This window comes from Mesocricetus auratus, unplaced genomic scaffold (assembly GCF_017639785.1).
Source record: "Mesocricetus auratus isolate SY011 unplaced genomic scaffold, BCM_Maur_2.0 Super-Scaffold_100046, whole genome shotgun sequence".
In the NCBI taxonomy this organism is placed as follows: domain Eukaryota; kingdom Metazoa; phylum Chordata; class Mammalia; order Rodentia; family Cricetidae; genus Mesocricetus; species Mesocricetus auratus.
Window position 1 is genome coordinate 6,788,163 of NW_024429223.1, and position 20,988 is coordinate 6,809,150.

The 20,988-nt window shown below is 41.7% G+C and overlaps 1 protein-coding gene across 3 annotated transcripts in view; it reads right to left on the bottom strand.

Moving 5' to 3' along the window:
• Positions 1 to 20,988, bottom strand: part of Uri1 (URI1 prefoldin like chaperone) — a 63,229-nt gene that overhangs the window by 39,034 nt on the left and 3,207 nt on the right. The window contains exons 1-2 of one of the 3 annotated variants that reach the window (XM_040735426.1): positions 20,058 to 20,508; positions 593 to 627 (exon numbers count right to left, since the gene is read on the bottom strand). The exons of 1 other annotated variant lie outside the window; for it this stretch is intronic. In XM_040735426.1, the coding sequence (XP_040591360.1) occupies positions 593 to 627; positions 20,058 to 20,183 (161 nt within the window). In that variant the 5' untranslated portion in view covers positions 20,184 to 20,508. Of the gene's footprint in view, positions 1 to 592; positions 628 to 20,057; positions 20,509 to 20,988 lie in introns of those variants that run through there. One more of the 3 variants, XM_040735427.1, reaches the window with a different exon arrangement.

Here is a 20,988-nt window from a genome sequence, read left to right on the forward strand (position 1 = left end):
GAAGAGAAAGCACATTATTTACCAGGCATTGTCCTATTAACTATAGATTAGCACATCAAAATAGACATGCTTTCTTTCTCTCTAAAAAAATGTACAGGCCATAAAACAGGCTCTAAAATGCAGATTAATTAGCTTTTTCAAACTTGGGAAATCTGTGCCCTATTTCCAATATATTTTTAAACAACGAATTCCAATTATTTTCTACTACAAGCATTAAGAAATATCCCCAAAACAAAGTTAAGTTCAGAAAAGAAGTCTCAGTTTCTATTTCAAAATGAGATTAATATTATTCAATTTTTTAAGTGAAAAGGAGGGATTATAATCAACACAGATGGTGACAAAACTTTAGAAGATTGGCAAATGTGTAACTCCGAGAAGGGTTAAAGACAATGTAAATTAGTATCAGAGGCACTCAAAATGGAGATCACTGGAATTCAATTACTGCTCTCTCGATCTCTCTCGCACACACTCACATGCACACAAACACACACATGCACTACACTCACGCATACCCCAGTGCACATCATTATTTAAATACAAGTAGGGAACACCCTCCATATTTCAGAATATAATAAAAGCATCTTTCACTCACCAATGCTGGATTTTCTCTTGGCAGTTAGTGACCACCTGTCATGAAAACAGACAACTACTCATGAAAAAACAGGGCTAGGTACAGAGACAGAAAAATCAGCATCAGCAAACTACACAGTATCTTTACAGATTTACTAACACCTCAGTGTACATTTTTATTCGTCAGAGGAACAGAGATGGGGATGTTAGTTTTTAGGCAATGCACTTTATCATAGCCCTCTTACACAGACTGATAACTGCAGAACAAATTACAGCTTTCCAATTCAGCCTTTGGTACAAAACCTGCTTCATAACTATTAGGTGACATACAATATAAGATAACTAGCATTTTGTACAATCTACAGACCATTTTCAATGTTACATATTTTCTAAAATACACAAATATTATAAATAACAGGAAATCAATGTAACACACCACATTTCAGCAAGAAAAAAATGACAGTAGTGAAAATATTTTATTTTGTCAGCATATCTCCAAATGTTTCCACCTGTGATTTTTATTCTGATGATGTATTAAAAATGAATTCATTTTTCTACTATCTTTTCAAGAAGAAACACTTGGGACAAAGGGTGTTCTGAACAGCTCATTCCCCCCACCAGTGAATTAAGATAAAAATGTATGCACTTGATACCCAGTTTAAGCTGGTTTATAATACTCAAAGAACAGAATCAAACATAAAGGTTACGCTTTCCTTTAAGAATTTCAGTAGATTCTCAAACACTAAAACACCAATCAGCACACACACAAAAAAATGCAATTAGAAAAATAACAGTTAAGTGGAAATTTTTAAATTAATACTATTTTTCACAAACTGCTAAGCACCTATTTCTGAGCTCCCACCAATACAAAGAAAAAAGTTAAATACTAGTCTAGAATGCTACAGCACCATTTTAGAGATAAACTAAGGCACAAAAGGTGGACTGCAGAGGCCACGTGGGGACAGCAGCGAGACCTAGTTTCCGCTCATGTTCAAAATGTTTTAACCCCAAAAAAGTTTTTTTTTCTTTTTTTAAGAATTATCACTAAATTCCTCTATTCTAACATTTAATTCCTGGGGGAAATGTCCTCCCCTTTTGAACATTTTAAATGGTAAAGCAGCAACCCTGAACCAAAACGCATGCTGTGATCAGATACTCAGCATACTGCACATTAACTCAGCATAAAAAGTGTCTACACCAAATGAAGATCTGCAGTGAGTATCAATCACACAGCAACACTTAACAACAGTGGCAATATATAATAGAGCACTGACTTCACATCTGTAAGAGTCCACTAAAGCCACGTCAGTCCACAGCACTGTTTCTGAATTAAACAAACAGAATTAAACGTAAACTGAAAAGGAAAAACAAATCTTTGCAAAAATAATTTTATGAAGTTTCTATTTAAGAACCCCATTAAGATGAGACCCAAAAACAGTCAGGATGTTTCCAGTCCTAGCGGGAGTGTTTCCAAGCATGAAGTGAGCCAAGAGCACAGAAAGAAAAGCCCTGCAACCCGTAAGAGCAGAGTGTTCATTAACCTCTACATGATAATCCTTTCGTAGCTGCATATTAACTAGTTACATATTCATAATCATTTACATTATTTAAAGGACCTTCGATGGAATTTTCTAGGCTATATCCATTAGTGATGGTGTTAAAGGTTATGGAAGATAGTCTACTTAATGTTTCCAGGAAGCCTTTTTAATTAGTAAATATGTAAATTTGGCACACACGCTTTTCATGTTTAAAAACAAGCCACTGGTAGCATGGCATGTGTTCTTGCCATCACCCACACAGCTCCTCTGCCTGGTTCTAGTCACGCTTCCTCACTCCCCTCCCCTTTTCTTTCCTAAAATAGTCCCCCTAAGCAGATATTCAAAGACAGACCAGCAACAAGACGGCATTTCATACTGTACAAGCGACATTCTCACTACCAAAATGCTGCTTTACATGCAGAGTCTCTCTGGGTTCCACACGGCATTCAGAACACCACACATACTGGACAGACATACACACCAGACACACTGGACAGACATACACAACAGAAGCAGGACCCTGGAAATCAAAGGAGAGCATTCAAAGGAGGCAGATATGGAAACACATGGAATTGAGTAATGAGTTTCCTGTGGCCAAAAACATCTCTCTCTCACACACCACCACCACCACCGCCGCCGCCGCTGCTGCTGCCACCACCACCACCACCAAAAAGTTATTTTTTGAGGTGCTTTTATTTAACTGCCAAGAGGGGAAAAACACAAGTGAAAACCCAAATTCAAAGCTGAATGTACCTGAGTTTTAAAAACTGACTTTTCTGTGAAATTAACACCAAATTATCTAATTTCTTCTGCCAGGGAACTCATGCTAATTTCTTTAAATATTAAGTGAATGGCAGTAAGACAGAGGTCTGACTCTATAAGCAAGTCTCCAAAAACAAGCAAAAACAACAAAAGGTGTTTCATCACTGTGCTGACCTCCACAAAGGGAAGGTCCCTATGGAAGAACCGATGCCAACTTTGTTTTGTTCTTTAAAAATTAAGTGTCTAAACTTGCAAATATTATGCCTAAAAAGTCCCTGTAATGTTTTTATAAAAACAGTTACTTAGCAGGCTTGTACTACTAAAATAATTAACCTATGAAATCCTTTAATATAGTAACTACACGTTTATAAATTTGTGTTCCCACAGTAATACAGCAGTGAGGCCACACTAAAAAGGGACCCTTACCTGACCCACCACTGTTTAAACAAACTATCATTAGTTACCCAGCGGGTAAATAATCATCTGTACATTTAGGTACAGACCTAAGATTTATAACAAGACTTCATATGACAGTCCACTCAAGCACTCCAATGGCAGGGGTCTTAATGTCTTTGTAACAAACAGAAGCCTGCTTTCTGGGATGGATTAGCTGGTCCCAGAAGTGGCCGCATGAAATCAGTTTTAAATCACAACTATCTGACCCAAGTGCATGATGCCTTGGACAAGCCTGACTGCAAACTGGGAAGGTGTAACCGTGGAAAAAAAGGCTGCTGCAGCTGCCGTCACTGCTGCCTCTCCTCCATGTGCTCCTCGGCATAGCACGCACACGCTGTTACCACGGATCAAAATCATGCCTGACAAATTGTATACTATAAAAAAAAAAGAAAGACAAAAACCCAACAGCTTGTTTTCCTCAGAAACTGTTTTTTAAACATTCCTTTATAAAGGAGTAAGGCGGGGTTTAACATGCAGTGAGCTCTCCTGTACTTATTTGTTTATGCTATTTATTTTGACAACAGACCACAAGGGGGCATCAACCCATTCGCTCTGCAAGTGCAGCACAAGCAGCAGGACAAAGCTGGACTGATGCAGAGAACCCTAGGTTACATGCTCTTCTAACCCTGATCCTTCTCCTCAGGAAGGCTTCTCTTCACTTCTAAGACTGCTTGCCCTACATGCAACCTTAAATTCTTCCTGACAGGCTACTGTATCAAGAGCAGTGTGGGAGCAGCTCTGCAGGCTGTCTAAATTCATTGGGTCAGCTTCTCTTGCTGGACTGCAGCTTCCCATTAGGTTGTAAAAAGTCCTCACTGCATTGGAGCCCAGGGATAAGACGCAAGCACAGTCACCTGAGAGCTTCCTGAAGGATGAAAGGACCTTCGCTGAAATGGAAGACTGTCTACTATTACCACAAGCCAAAACTTTCAGAGCTTGGTGGTGTTTTAGAGCATGCAGATTTTACTTGGTGTAACATCGCCTACTGTGGATGGGGCACACACACCTGTAATCCCAGCACTGGGGAAAAAAGAAAATCAGAAGTTCAAGGTCATCCTCGATATAACTAGTCTTTCAAACCTAAGAATGATACATTTTAATGCACAGTATACATGCCCTGTTACAAAATGCCCCCTTTAAATACAACATTTGCAATGAAACCTGAGTATTACATGGCCCATTATGTCATTGTGTGGCCATTTCACGAACCTAAGAAAACTCCATTCTCAGTGCTTTGCAGGTTTCATGACTACAAGAGGGGCTGAGCTGTACTTCTGAATCTGAGGGCTGCCTAGACAGCTTGCATGCCTATTATTTGACTAGGAACATCCATCATTCCCTATCCATTTGCATACCTTCCTCTGGAAAACTACTGTTTCCACTAAAAAACAAGCCCTGACAGAACTCCTTTTGAGCATCTACAGTCCCAGAATGGAGAAGGCCCATGCCTGCTGCTACCAAAACCAACTGATCCATTTCCGATGTGAAGATTAAGGTAATCAGAAGGGGTGAGGTGCTCCACAACCAGGAGACACCTGAGATTGCTGGTAACAAAGTAAAAAGCAAGCAAAACATACATATACATACACACACACACACACACACACACACACACACACACACACACACACACACACCCCTGGCGTCACAGAGTCAATTTTTGCAGAAATTCCTTTCAAGTATATCTGTAGTTTACAATGGACTTAAAGCCAATGTGGTGAAACTTGTCACACAGAATAGGATAAAAATATGCCTGTAACACTCAAAAGAAACATGCATTAAACAGTGAATACAAATAAAAAAATAAAGAGGGGGTGGCTTACTAGTAATACAAAAGCAAAATTAAAGCAATCTGAGATACCATTCTCCACTTTAAGATACACCACTGACAGGCAGACTGTAGGGAAACTAAGCCATATACAAGTTCAAAGCTCACTGAGAACTGGAAAACACCAGATAAATAAGAAAATCACATGTTTAAAGGCAGCCAAGAGTTGTCAAATAACAGAGAGGACCTAGGAATTGAGAGGGAACTGGGACATGAGAGGGATCTCCCACGATGTGGTTTTAGGCAATTCTGTGCCTAGGCAAGAGCTGAGCATTGCAGCAGGCCCTGAAGAAGCAGGCAAGAGTCTGACAACACAAAGGAACAAAATGAGGCCTGTGAAGATGTAAGCTGGTTTCCATCCAAGGATGCCTGTCAAATCCTGAAGCTAAAAGGCTAAAAAGCTAAACCAAAACTTTGGGAAGAAGTGGAAATGAAACAGAAACTGAAGAGTTCAGAAGCTCCGAAGAAATAAGCTGTACTCTAGACAAAGTCAAAGAGAACCAAAGCAGCGCACCACTCTGTACAGCAGGCACCAGGCCCTCACTCCATCAGCACCTGCAGGCGGCAGCTAACCCTGACCAGTTCACACCATGCCTATCTAAAGGCAGGCGAGGCCTCTCCCAGAGGAAGACACCATCTTCAGACACGTCTACCATCCCCGCATTTAACCCAAAAGGACTACAATGCCACAAAGCGGAAGCACGTGATCTGACAGCAGACAAAAGAAAGGAAACAAAACCAAAAGGTTACACGATCTGGGCACTGGTGTCAGTAAACCAGCGCACTAAAATTACAATGCCATGTGCAGGAGGATACAAGAAAAGATGAAAAAAAAGTGTATGAATGAGCAGAAATGTCACTGGAAATCTCTTTTTAAAAAAGTTAAGTGAAAATGCTCTGACTGTGGCTCTAGCTCAGTGGTAGAACACCTGCCAAGCAAGTGCAGAGCCCTAGACTCTCACCAGACAGCAGGTGTGGGGGGAGGGGAGGGGGAGGGGAGGGGAATCAGAAGAAAAATCATACATTTCTAAAATTGAGAGCCAACGTTAAACAGAGACTGCGCCCAGCATAAGTCAGTATGTCTTAACATGTGGGCACAACAATGTAGTGAGTGATGAAAACCAAGGGAAAAAGAAGTTTGGGTACAGCTGGAGATAAGAGGCCATAGAGATGGAATACAGCTTTCAAAGGAGCACCAAAAAGTTAAAGTTACAGATAACTTCTGCACAAAATGCCAGAAACTGGAAGACAACAGAATAAAATCTTGAAGTGCTGAAAAAGTAACTTAGAAATTGATCATTATTAATATATGCACAGCAAACATCCTCCAATGTGAAGGAAAATCTGAAAGATTTCAGCAGATAACTGATAATCCCACACCAGGTTTTCATTCTCCATCAAAAGAGATACAAATGGGTTTTCTTCAGCAGCACACACGCAGGAAGAACTCCAGAGCAGCTGCAATCGTGCAGGCCACAGGAGTGTCCAGATGAGTACCAGTCACGTGCAGCAATTAAATACAACACAATAGACAAGATACACCATCAAAATGGACTGAAGCAATAATCAGATGTGAGTGGGAACCACAGGAGCCTTGCACCTTCAATCCCAGCACTCAGAAGGCAGAGGCAGGTGGATCTCTGTGTTTCAGGACAGTCAAAGCTTTATAGTGAAAACCAGTCTCAATCAACCAATGGGGGGAGGGGAGAAAGAGGAAAAAGAGGTAGGGTGAGTAAATGAATTCATGCTGGATCCAGATGGTAGCACCTGGTATAAACGTGTAGCTCCGAGAGTATTAAGGTACACGCAGTACACTGTACTAACAATGTACTTCAATGATCTATCACAAAGACATTAATAGGCAGAAGCAACAATAAAGTTATGTTTGATTAACCCCAAGTTAGCATAAAAGGGTAAAATGGCCAAGAAACGACAAAAAACGAACGACAGTGAGAGACCACTTTGATTATATCAGGCAGGCCCATCGTCTAAAAGATAAAGCAGAAAACAACAAGTACTCCTGAGGATGTAGGAAAACTGGAGCCATTGAGAATTGCTGCTGGGAAGGTGAAAGTGTACATTCACTACAGAAGTCATGTGATGGCTCCCCAAACACTATACACGAACTTACTCTAGGATCCGGTATTTTAGCTTCTGACTACACCCAAAGCACTCAAAGCAGTCAGCACAAATATATACACACTCATGTCTTTAGCAGCATTATTCACAACCTTCAAAATGGAGACAATACAGGTGTCTACTTATAGAAAAGTACCATATAAAACAACTTCTAATATACTACAGAGTACAATGAGATATTATTTACCATTAAAAAGTAGTAATTCTAGCCGGGCAGTGGTGGCGCACGCCTTTGACCCCAGCACTCCGGAGGCAAAGGCAGGCGGATCTCTGTGAGTTCGAGGCTAGGCTGGACCAACAGCCTCCAAAATAATACAAAGAAACCCTGTCTCATAAAACGAAAAACAACAACAACAACAAAAAAAAAGTAAGTCTAGACCTGGGTATGCCAGCGATATGCTAAGGCAGCAGTATGAGTCCCAGGCTACTTTAAAACAGAGTGAAGCAAGCCTGGAGATTGGGGGACTTCCTACCCAGATCCTGTCTCAAAACCCAGACAGGACTGGAAAGATGGCTTAATTGAATGAAAGCATTTGCCATACAACCATGTGGACCTGGGTTTGAATGCCTAGAATCCATATAAAATCAAACACACACACACACACACACACACACACACACACACACACACACACACACACACACACACCTACACCTGTAATCCTACTCTCCTACTAGGAGATGGGAGGAAGAGACAGGAGAACCCCTGGAAACTCAAAGGCCAGCTAGTCTACTGTATGAAGCAGCTCACAGATACTGTCTCAAACAAGGTGGAAGGCAAGGACCAAAACCCAAGTGTCCTCACCCCCACAAGTACACCAAGGCATGTGCATAACCACATTCATAAACACATAGAAGCTTATACACAAATAACATGTACACACATCACACACACACAACAAAGGGGGAGAATATGGTTAAGTGCTACAACATGCAAACTTTGAACATATTATACTAAGTCCAACAGTCCAGTGATAACAGGGCAAAGCTATGACAGATTACATGAGCTAACTGAATAAGTCTAACTCAGAGACAGAAAAAGCAGAAGGGTGTTTGTCGATGGATGGGTAGAATAGAAAACAAAGCTACTGTTTAATAGCACAGTCTAGCTTTTCAAGATATTTATGTATTATGCATAGTGTTCTGTCTGCATGTATGCCTTCAGGCCAGAAGAGGGCACCAGATCTCACTACACATGGTTGTGAGCCACCATGTGGTTGCTGGGAATTGAACTCAGGACCTCTGAGCCCCTGCCCCCCCCCAAAAAAATCTTAAAGGCAATGTTTTTTACAACAAACTTTAAGATAAAAAGTAAAATCAAATAGAAGAGTAATAAACCTCAATAGTATTTTGACACAACTGCTCTAAAAAGAAAAGATGTCAACTGAAAATTAAAACCACAATTACATGCTATTTATACAAAACATACTTCAAACAAAAATACTGAAGTTTAAAATGACAGATCACAAAAAGCATACTAAAATCTTAATAAAGGCAATCTGAAGGCAAGAACATCTTTAAAGATGGGAAAATAAAAATTCAAAATATCAAAAACAAAAAAGTCAACTGACTAGAAGTTCAACTATCTTAAACTGTACACAAAGAATATCACAGCTTTTTAACCATGACTAAGGCAATAATACACATTTCTGGATAGCCCAGAGTACTATAAGAGGTGGCCATGAAGTACTTGAACAAAACACTCAAACAACTGGAGCTAGAAGAGATGCCAAACTCAAGAACTGAGGAATTATATTTGCAAAAGAGAAAAGATGAAGTATCTATCAAGAAAAGACCATATATATTCATTCATAAAACAAAAGTCAAATTCCATTCAATTATATGTTCTTTGACCACAGTAAAATTAAATATGTGAGCTATGTAGAGCAAAAAAAAGTAAAATGCAAAATACATAAAAAAGTAAATGTTAATGATCTTTAAAAACAAGGGAGAGACCTTAAAGAAAGAAAAGTAAAGCGAAAATTTAATGGAGAAAGCATATTTTTAAAAATTTTTAAAAATCAACAAGCTAAAAGTTGAATCTTGAGACAAATTCATTGCCTGATAAACTCCTATGAAGACAAACCAAATTACAAATAATAGCAATTTTAAAACCATTATTAAACTATTGGTTTAAAAAAGACAGGAAATAAGACATCATATATATAACATTATATGCACGTAAACATATATATTTTATATTTATACACAGACACATAAATATAAAATCACTTCCCTAAACTGACACAATAAGAAATGGAAAACTTGAACAGTCCTTTAAGAAAACAAAGTTGTCTATGTTTTTAAATCTCCAATCTCCAGGAACCATCCCATTAACAAATTCTTCCAAATACTTTTTATAAATACTATCAATAGGGGCTAGAGGTAACTGCAGGGAAGAGCACTTGCTCTTTCAGTGATCTATCTCAGTTCAGTTCCCAGCACCCCACCCACACTGGGTGGCCCACAACTGCCTGTAACTCCAGTTCCAGGGGATCCAACAGCTTCCTCTGGCCTCCAAACACACCTGCAATGTGTGTGATGCACATAAACTCATGCAGACTCTCACACACACAAGTAAACAAATAATTTTTAATAAAACAAATGCTGAGGGGAGTAGACATAGTGAGAATGTCCACTTGTACAACCACTATAGGAATAAGCACTGAGGTTATGCACACAGCACACACACACACAGAGAGAGAGAGAGAGAGAGAGAGAGAGAGAGAGAGAGAGAGAGAGAGAGAGAGAGAGAGAGAGAGAGAGAGAGAGAGAGAGAGAACATCATGTTCCAGCTATGCCACTTCTGGGTAGGTAGCCAAAGAAATCAAAGGCAGCGTACAAAGGATATGTGCATTGCTTTTACTGCTGCACTAGCCACAACAGCTGACACATGGAATAAGCGTGATCATCGACAGATCACCGAATAAAGAAAATAGAACATAAAAATACTATTCGGGGTAAGGGTGTAGCTCAGTTGGTAGAGCACTTGCACCACCATGCACAAGGTCATGAGTCCAATGCCCAAGACACCATGAAGCCAGGAGAGCTGGCACAAGCCTACAATCCCAGCATTCTAGAAGTGAAGAGAAAGATCAGAGATTGAAAGTCATCCTTAGGTACACAGGCAGGCTCTGTCTCAAACAAACAAAAGACACCATTCAGCACTAAAGAAGAAAAAAAATCATGTTGTCTTCGAGAAAATGCATGGTACCATCATGTTATACAAAACAGGCCAGAGTCAGACAAATTTACGTGGCTTTTGTTGGGTTTTTTGTTTCTTTTTATCATATGGAGACTACAGATTGGGGTCAGAGGAAGACATGATTACAGAGGGAGACTATTGGGGAAGAGACAAGGGATGGGAACACACAAGAAGGTAATAAAGGAGTTAAGAGGAAAGTACATTACATACAGGAGGAAAATGGCACAGTGAATCCTGTTACTTGGTACAACAAATACTGACAACACGAAAATTAAACTAAAAAAATTCAGTAACAGAAAATGATCATTACATATACAGGGGAGTATTAGACAACTATAAAATAGGCTAAAGTATCTCTAGGAACTAGAAAAATCCCAGGTATTTCAGCAAAATAGACTATATGCTACCTTTTGTGTACAGAGGCAGGATGGAGGGGAAGGGGCTATAATTATACTTGTTTACAGGAGTAAACACAATGAGGTAAATCAGAAATAAATTAAAAATGGCTCTCTATAAGGGCAGACAGGAGCAGGAATAGGAATAATTTTTATATAGTCGTGGTTTTGAGCCCTGTATATATTTTATATAATCATAAAACAAAAGTGAGAGACTAAAATGCAAATGTTAATAAATCCAACACAATTCAAAAATTCACCTCAAGCTGAGCAATGGTGGCACACGCCTTTAATCCCAGCACTCAGGAGGCAGAGGCAGGTGGATATCTGTGAGTTTGAGACCAGCCTGGTCTCCAAAAGTCAGTTCCAGGACAGCCTCTAAGCCACAAAGAAGCCCCTCCCCCAAAAAAAAGACTCCACAAAGGTGTACTCTGACCTTCAGACTCATACCACAGCACACACACATACAAGAGTAAACAAAACTTAAAAGAAAATTTTAAACTTCTGTGCATTAAAGGACATTATCAGAAACATAAGCTAAGAAATCAGGGAAAAATATATAAATTACATATCAAGAGTTTAATATCCAGATATAAAGAATTCTTTTCAACAACAAAATGACAAACCAATTAAAATATGGACAAGGACATGAATAGAAATTTCTCCAAGTGGATTCACAAATAGCCAACAGGCATGTGAAGAGTTGAGCAACAACCCTAGTCATTAGAGAAACAGCAATCATAAGCACACTTAGACTCCTCTTCAAGCCTGTTAAGACAGCTATCACTGAAAAGGTGCAAGTGTTGGCAAGAGCGTGCAGACTGGCATTTTCATATACTTCTGGTGGGAATATGACGGGCAGCTCCTATGGAAGACAGTGCAGTGTTCCTGCTACTATAGGATTCAGCCTCTCTATTCCCAGGTGCACACACCAAAGAACTGAAAACAGAGACTCAGACACTTACACAGTTCAGAATAGCACTATTCACAACAGCCAAAAGGCAGAAAGAACCTGTGTGCATCAGATGCAAGACAAACCAAATGACCCACGGATATACAATGGAATACTACTCAGAGACTGAGTTCTAAGCAAGCACAAACCTGGAGAAGGTGTCAAGCAAAATAAGCCAAAGGCTTAGTACAAATACATGATCTCAATTGCATGACAGCCCTAGAACACATGAATCCTACAAGACTGCTACAGAAGGAAGGCAGCATGGAGCAGCTATGCTTCTGGCTACAGCTTCTGTGTGCAGAGATCAAAGTGCTTGGGAAACAATGGTGAGAGTCACAGGTCAGTGCTGGCCAAACTATCCAAAGGCATAAAGTGGTTGGAATGACGATCTCTAAATTCTGCTGCCTTTTTGACAAGTTCTTAAGCTTCTTTACACCAAAACTAGGCAAAACTGCTGAAGACACGGGAAAATGGGTTTGAAAGCAGGGAATGTGCAAGGGTTATCTTTATCACTAAGTACTAGAAATGACCATGACGATAGGGAAGAACTACACACCTAGAAGTAGTAAGTAGATACTGAATAAAAGTTGACTGTCCTGAATGAGGAAGAGGAAAATAATTGAGAGAACAACACAGGCCTAAGAAGAGGAGAAAGAGGGACCCAGTCACTTGAAGAAGACTTCATCGTATAGTAACATTCAGATATCTGGACCATCCTTTCTTCTAAAATGGTGTGTGAAGTATTCTTAAATATCTACTACACTAATGTTAAGTTGCATGCACTAAAACTTCTGTAGAATGAGGCTGGGAAGATGGCTCAGTTGGTAAATACTTCAAGACCTAAGTTTGAGAGACCCAAAGCACACACTGGGAAAGTTGAAGCAGGAAACATTTGGATTTCAGGCTACACTGGAAGAAACACCCTGTCTCAAAACAAAGAGAAAACAACTTCAACATCAGAATTACCAAACAGACTCCTTTTAGTTAAGTTACTTGTAATTTTTCAACTCAGAAAATAGAAAAACATTTTTTCTTTTTCTTTTGGTTTTTCGAGACAGGGTTTCTCTGCGGCTTTGGAGCCTGTCCTGGAACTCACTCTGTATACCAGGCTGGCCTCGAACTCGCAGAGATCTGCCTGCCTCTGCCTCCCAAGTGCTGGGATTAAAGACAGGCACCACCACCACCACCCGGCGAAAAGCATTTTCGAAACTTCAATATTCAATCATTAAAACTCTTAGGAAGGTGTTACAATGACATTCACCTTATCTGATAAGAAGCAAATATAAATTGGGGACCTGTCTATAATCCATCTATTTGACAGACAGGAGGATTGCAAGTTTGAAACCAGCCTGGGCTAGCTAGCAAAATCCTGTCTTAAAATAGAAAATTAAAAAGCACTGATACAGCTCAGCAGTAAAACACATGACTAACAAGCACAAGACACTTGGTTCTATCTCCAGCCCACCACCAAAAATCAAAAAGCACAAATACCCACAAATCACCTCGGTCCTTAATGGTTATTCTAGATAGTTATTCCTGAGGCCCACTACTTAAGTTACATCTGGTCTTACACTTAGAGATCCTAACAGTACCAAAGGCACAAAAACAAACAAAAAGCATAACGACTCAAAGAGACAAAGCAATCCTGAGTAACTAACTACGACTAGATTTACACCACAGGTGCCAAGAGAACTTCTAGGGCCAGTGAGATGGTTCAGCAGGTTAAAGCCATTTGCCAGGGAAGCATGACCACCTATAGGTAACAAAGAGAACAAACTCCTCAATGGTGCTGACCTCACACACACATCAAAATATACATATGCGAACAACATGCACAGAGTAATAATAAATAATGGGGGGAATAACTTAGGAAGCCACAATGATTGCAACAGAATAATTCTGACTGCAAGAATAAACAAACCATCACAACAACTTGAGAAACAAATCATACCCATCACCTGTCATACCCTAGGTGACAAGAGAGTGGATAAAACCAATCGTCCCAGTGAATGGTGACGTGGCAACTCAACACCCAAATGCAAAAGTGAGGGGCCTCGATCCCTAAGTGTATTCAAATCAGTAATGAACACACTGCTGCTCTCAACACGGTAGGTAGTGTTAAGAGGGCGTGTCCAGAACATGAGCAGAAGTCTTAAAAACAGGACTGGAGCAGGGCTCAGTAGCAAAGGGTTCGCCTACAGGGGCACAGCCCTGGGTTCCCAAGCAAACAAACACAGACTAACTACAAAGGAAACAAAATTAAGAAGTGTGGGTCAGTGTTAACTCAAGTCTCGGACCAGCAAGAAATTTAAACTCCGTAAGTGAAAACGCACTCATAACAAAAATGTATGAACAGGGGAGGGAAACTGTGGGGGAGGGGAAACTGCAGTATGTAAAATAAATTTTAAAATGTATGCGCCGGGCACTGGTGGCACACACCTTTAATCCCAGCACTCAGGAGGCAGAGGCAGGCAGATCTCTGAGTTCAAGACCAGCCTGGTCTACAATCCAGGACAGCCAGAGCTGCACAAAGAAACCCTGTCTCGAAAAAAAAACAAAAATAAAGAAGTAATTTTAAAATGTATGAACAGTTATTATGAATCGATATGACAAATATCCACCACAGAAGGTGAAAAAGCAACCAGTGGCTATTTTCCTCTGAAGAAGTGAAAAGTCAAAACCGCTGGAAAACACTCGAAAAGATAATCAACCTCACTAATCACTAGAATGAGTAGCAATTATGAAAGCAGTGGACGACACCTAAGGTATTAAAGTAATTAAAAATGTAGAGAAGCTGGGCCATGTACCACAGCTGGCAGGCATGTACGCTGGTATAACCATTTCTGAAAACAGCAACGTAGGCAGAACCAAAGACAGACCGCACCCCATGAGAAGCCTAGGTAAAAGCTACAAACAGCCCAAAGTATCCAACTATAAAACAAGAGTGCTCATGAAGACTCCAACACCAACTGCATAAACACCCAGCAAATGTGTTGCAGTCATTTCTCCTCTTGCAAAAATAAAACTCAACACCCTCAGTGAAGACACCTGGCGGAGCTCTCGGCCTGACTCACTCCCATCTGCATAAAACTCTTCTCCAAAATGTCTTCCATGCAGGTTCACGCCCACTACTGAGGTTTCTGCTCACATGAAGCTGCACTGCACCCTGGCTCACTGCTCACTTATGCGAGGGCATCCCCCACCAGTCCTTGTCTCCCGGCCCTTTTCTGCTTGTCCTCATCAATCACTACCATCAGACATAGAAAGGTGCCTTCTGCATGTCGTCAGCAGAGCAACCGCATCTGAAACTGAGCTCAGCACAACTCTTGGGGCCGGTGTTAGGTGAATGAATCCTATGGCTTGGATTCCAACTGCTGGACTGACTACCTGGCTGACTGAGTTCCTTAAACTAACAGGAATTCACCAAGACAAAAATGAAAATCTTCCATTAAACTAAAGTAGATGTTCTGCTTTAAGAAAGATTAAAATATTTACTTCTGCATTTAATTCTCCAAAACTCTAGTATAAGGAGAGTATTGGGTACTTCAAAATTCCAAGCTATAATTACTTCATGCTCTCAGTGGTTTAAAAAAAAAAAATTACCTACTGATCTTCCCAATCTTACTGCTGTCCTGAAAATGAACTTATGGAAACACTGTGCCCCAGTTCCTTCAGATAGTAAATCTCATTACCTCTACTAGTAAAACCTAATATTATCTAGAAATACAAAACAGTTATCCCAGAAATATAACCTTAACCAAGAAGCCTAAATTTCAACACAATGCCAATTCCAAAGAAGCAGATTAAGCAAGACTTTCATGCAAGAAACCTGTAACCTGTGCAGAATAGTCTGAAATGCCTCATCACGGTGCTGTCACTGATGGGGGTGAGGGAGGACGACAATGTAAAGGAACCCCAAAATACCTCACCAAACTGGAGAGGACGGGAATGAATCCTGCCTGCATAAACCCTTAGGACTGCTCATCTTTCTACCAAATCTTTATACAAGTGGCTCACAACACTGATCTACATGATGTGGTAGCACATACCTGGAATTCCTGCACAGAGGAGGCTGAGGCAGGAGGATTGCCACAAATTCAAAGCTAGCCAGGGCTACATACTAGGACTCTCTCAAAAAAACAAAGCTGGGCGGTGGTGGCGCACACCTTTAATCTCAGCACTCCAGAGGCAGAGGCAGGTGGATCTCTTAAGTTCAAGGCCAGCCTGGTCTACAGAGTGAGTTCCAGGACAGCCAAGGCTACACAAAGAAACCCTATCTCAAAAAACCAATACTACTACTAATAATAAAACAAACAAACAAACAAAAAACAATCTGAGTTTCTCTCTTTTATCTTTTGTTAGAAAGATTAAGCAAAATCTTTGAGGACAAAAGAAAAATATAAAAACAAAGAAACCAGGAAATGTTTTCAATAAATTAAAGGAACACTAGAATGAGAAATAAACCTTTGCAACTGGTATTCAAAACCCAATCGATACTTATTTTTCATGCTTAGAAACTAGTCAGCAATTAAGGATATTATCACAACCTTGTTTGCACAAAAATTAAATGTCAACACCTTTATTGAAAAACTGAAATCTTCTAATTTTACAAACTTTTAGGCAAAATGCTACCATTGTCCTTCTAAAGTAATTTTTATATAAAGTAAATATTTATATATGAGTGCCTAAGCAAACAGGACCCACATCATACCTACTGTTCTACAATTTGCAAGTCTGTCCAACACATGCATCATGATTTATTTAACAGTCCTCCGACACACAACTTTCAGGTCTTTCCCATTCTAAACAAAGCCTCGGAAACTCTTCTTGCATGCCTTTTTGCCAGACCAATAAAGGATGGGGGGAGATAAAGAAGCCATAATGAAGCCCATCATGACTTTGAATGCCAACCTAACAGTTTAAATTAAAAAAATAAAGACTCCCTAGCTGCACACACCATCAGTCCCAGCCCCTAGAGGTGAAGACGGGAGGAACAAAAGCCCCAGTGACTCACACTTGGGGAGGAAAGAGTTCATGGCCATCCTGGCTCATGAAGAAAGAGAAAGGGAAAAGCTGCCAACTTTTCCTTCTCAGTGGCTCAGCATCAACCAGGGTCAAACAAGAACAGGATAAAATCTGGTCTATTAAGTGGGATTTCAAAGAAACAAGGACAACGACACTTAAACGTTACCTACAGCCCTTATCAAGCCTGGTTCGGAGAACTGCTCCCTAAGCCTGTATGTAAGGTTCTCAGGTAAGTTCTGCAGCTAAAAGCCAGCAAAGTAGATACCACCACCATGACCACCACCACCACCACCACCACCACCACCACCACCACCACCACCACCACCACCACCACAGCAAAAAGGGTCATTTTGTGGAAAGTATAATTCCCTCTCACGGAACCCACACAGGGAAAGGCTAAGAGCTTGAGCACATTTGACTGATATAAAGGATACTAGGTATCTACTCATGCAAAGATAACTATGGCATTTTTCCCTTTATATTCAGAATGACAAATGCTTCTACTTTCACACCTGAAACAGCAGAACTGTTAAAACTGAGTTGGCTTTAAACCCTAAACAAAGTACCTCACAAAACTAATAATTCACAATTTACAAAGCAAAGCCTTCCTGTGCTAAACGCTAATGGAAGCACAGCTATCTAACCAGAGCATTTTGTTAAGGCCTTGGGAATCTACTGTCCGCCCATACAGGCTTTTCTAATAAGTAAATAAGTCTGTTAAGTAAATACTGAAGGGCTTTATTATGATTTTTCATAATAGGAGACATTTTACATAGCCAAAGCTGATACGCACATTTGTTTCATATGCCAAATTAATAGTAAGACAAGACACGGCTGACAATGGTATTGCGGTCCATGTCCACTGGAAACAATCCAGCCTCCCACTGGATTTAACAGTCACAGGTACCCTCTCAAATATACTAACCACAACAGCAAGCTGTTCAGAACACCCAAAAGTACCCTTCGTATTTCACTCACACTAACATCAGAATAAGAACCAGAAATTCCCTTTTAAAGGTGGTACATGGGAAGAAACCTATTTGTCAGTATTACGCTTTACACCATGAAGGAAAAAGTGTTTTCCATATGGACTAAAGGCAGTGGTAACACCATCTACCCCTGGTCCATTTCATGTTTTTCACAAGTAAGGTAAGCTGTTTTGTCAAAATAACAAGGCTTTATTTAGAGCTTGCTTCTTTCTTTCTTTCCATCTATTTTCTTTTTTTTTAAATCTGTTTCTATTTTAAAAAAATTAAGATGAAGTCAGGTCTGATGCCACAGACATTTAACTGCACCTACTTGGGATGCTGAGTTTAAGAGGATCACACACAGCGTTAAGTCCATACTGGGCTATAGTGCGAGCTCAAGGACAGCCTGGGCGACTTAAAGAGACCTTATTTCAAAAATTAAAAAGTGGGCTAATAACACAGCTCACCTAGAACCATAAATAATAGGCAGGCAAATGTTTGTCTTGTTACTTAAAATGCACTAAACCGGGTTAACTTTTAAACTCCCACCTTGAACTGCAAGTTTAAAACACAACAGTTGTATTATATATTAGGGAAAAATGGAAAATCTAAGGCAAAAAAAAAAAAAAGCCAACCAAAGTAGGAAAGACTCCTACAATTTGTTAACAGGTGATTTCTAAGCCAAAAGGGATTTCTTGGGATATAGGAAAACCTTCGTGTAGTAAACTTCAGTGTACCTTCATAATCACGTTTTGTAGACATTTTTTGTGTAGGTGTATTCATTTAAAGTTTAGGTTTCACAGCAAAAATTCAAGGTTAGATGGGGAGGAGCTCAGGAGGCTCCACCCCTGAGTAGCTACAGGAGGAAGAATGACTCATAGAGGTTGTGGTAGCCCGCATGTTGCTCAGGCTCCAGTAAACTGTCCTACCCTTACACATGTGGGAAGCACTAGCTGCATTGGGTTATTAGAAAAAAAAAAGACGCCAGGCGTTGGTGGCGCACGCCTTTAATCCCAGCACTCAGGAGGCAGAGGCAGGCGGATCTCTGTGAGTTCGAGGCCATCCTGGTCTACAAAGCGAGTTCCAGGAAAGCCTCCACAACAATACAGAGAAACCCTGCCTCGAAAAAACCAAAAAAAAAAAAAAGACATGAACTTGGAAGGGGTATGGTGTTGGAGGGAATAAGTTGGTGAGAAAAAAATAGATTTGATTGTACACATGTACAAAATTCTCAAGGAGTAAATTAGAAATAAAAGTTTGCAAATAAAAATATTTAACTACAGAAAGCACGGAGCTTCTCAAATTCTGATGGTTTTGATGCAACTTCCTAAACCTTACTAACACGTGATACTCTTCCAATATAACATCGGGCATTTTAAGCTTTTCAAAGAACTTCAAGGCGCTTCAGGAGAGGGATCAACTTGGAAAAACTGCAGAACCCACAGGACATTTTCACATTGAACAACCAAGACGTAGTTCTTAACTCGAGCACACTTCCTTACATAAAAAAAAAAATCCCATTCGGAGGTGCAAAGCATTCTTCCCTCCTCTGGTAATTTAAAACCATAATCATCATTTTTAAAAGCCTCGTTTATTATAGGAAGTTAAAACTTAACAGAAAGGCCTCTCTCTCTAGTCGACTACTAAAGCCCAAAGCTGGGAATGCACAGGAAGTGCATCATCACCAACGTCGTCAAACTTTGACGCTCATTCGAAAAAGAATCGCGTGCGTATGCGTGCGCGTGTGCGCATGTGCATGTGCATACGTGTGTACATCTTGGCAACATTTAAGCAACAGAGAGCCATGGGGGTGAAAGGAGAGTCCACTTCTGTTTACAGTACAAACCCCAACCACCACCACCACCACCACAAACTAGAGGTCCCCATGCACTCAAGCTGCATTTATTTAGTCCCAACCCTTGCTCTCAAGCTCAGGGTCAACACACTATCCTCCGCAGGTCCCCCCTACCCCCCGCATCCCTTCTGGCGAAGGTCAAGGGGCTCCAGACAAAAAGACAACAAATGCACGTGACAAAAGTTTCTGCCCCTTGCTCCCCTGCAGGCCCGAGGCTGCGCAGCTCGCGCGTGGGGAGGGGTGGGGTGGGGGGGAAACTCTCCGGCGCACACGGGGCGCCGGCCACGTTCGAGGCTGCGCCGGCGGCGGCCGAAGGCGGAAAGCCGGATTGCGAGCCGAAACCCCAGCGCGGCCCTGTTACCTTTTCCTGCTCCTCGCGGAGCCGCGCCACCTCTGGGGCGCGCAGCGGAGCGGCGGCCGAGGCCTCCGGAAGGGACTGGGACTGGGGCTCCGGCTCGGGCTCGGGCTCCTCGGGCGGGGGTTCCATGCCCGGCGCCGCGGCCTCAGCGAGGCGAGCAAGTCCTAAACAAGTGTTTACGGAGGCGGCGTGGCCGGCAGCTGCCCAGCGCCCGCGCGCTCGCCCTCATGCACCGCGCGCCGCGCTCCCAGGAGGCCGCGCAGGCCTTGGCCGCTGCCCCGGGGGCCGCTGCTCGCGTCCGGGAAGCCCGAGGCCTCATCTCACACGCGCATCCCGCCGCCGTCCCCCGCCGCCGCCGTCCCGGAGCAGCAGGCCCTACGCCAGGAGCGCCAGCCACGCTTTCCGTCTTCCGCAGCAGCCGGGCCCAGCCAAGCGTCCCGCGGCTGCCGCGCCTCCTCCGCGCCGCCTCCGCGCACGCTCCGCCCCTCGCCCCGCCCGCGCAGCACGCCGGGAATCTCTTAGGCCCCGCCCCTCTGGTGGGCGGGGTTGTGGTGGGGCGGAGCCGGGGGCGGGGCGGAGGCTGAGTGGCTCTGGAAGCCGGCTCAAGGAGCCGGATTGCGAGTCCCCCCCCAACTCACCCAACGCTGCCTGTGATGGCAGGAACTTAATTCGTGCACGAGGCTGTTTCGTAAGCTCATTTAATTTTAGCCAATTCTACTCTTTCCCATGCCTTTCTAATGAGCTGATGCGTTTTAATGAGCTAAAATGCACAGTATACAACTGTATTTTGCCTGTGTATTAATTACCGCACACATTACAATTTTTCCTTATATATATTAAGCTGCTATATTAATATTATTGTGTTACTGCGTATGCACCGTTTAACACATTTTCAAGGGTAGCTGCTGCTCTATCCCACTTATTTTACGGTTCT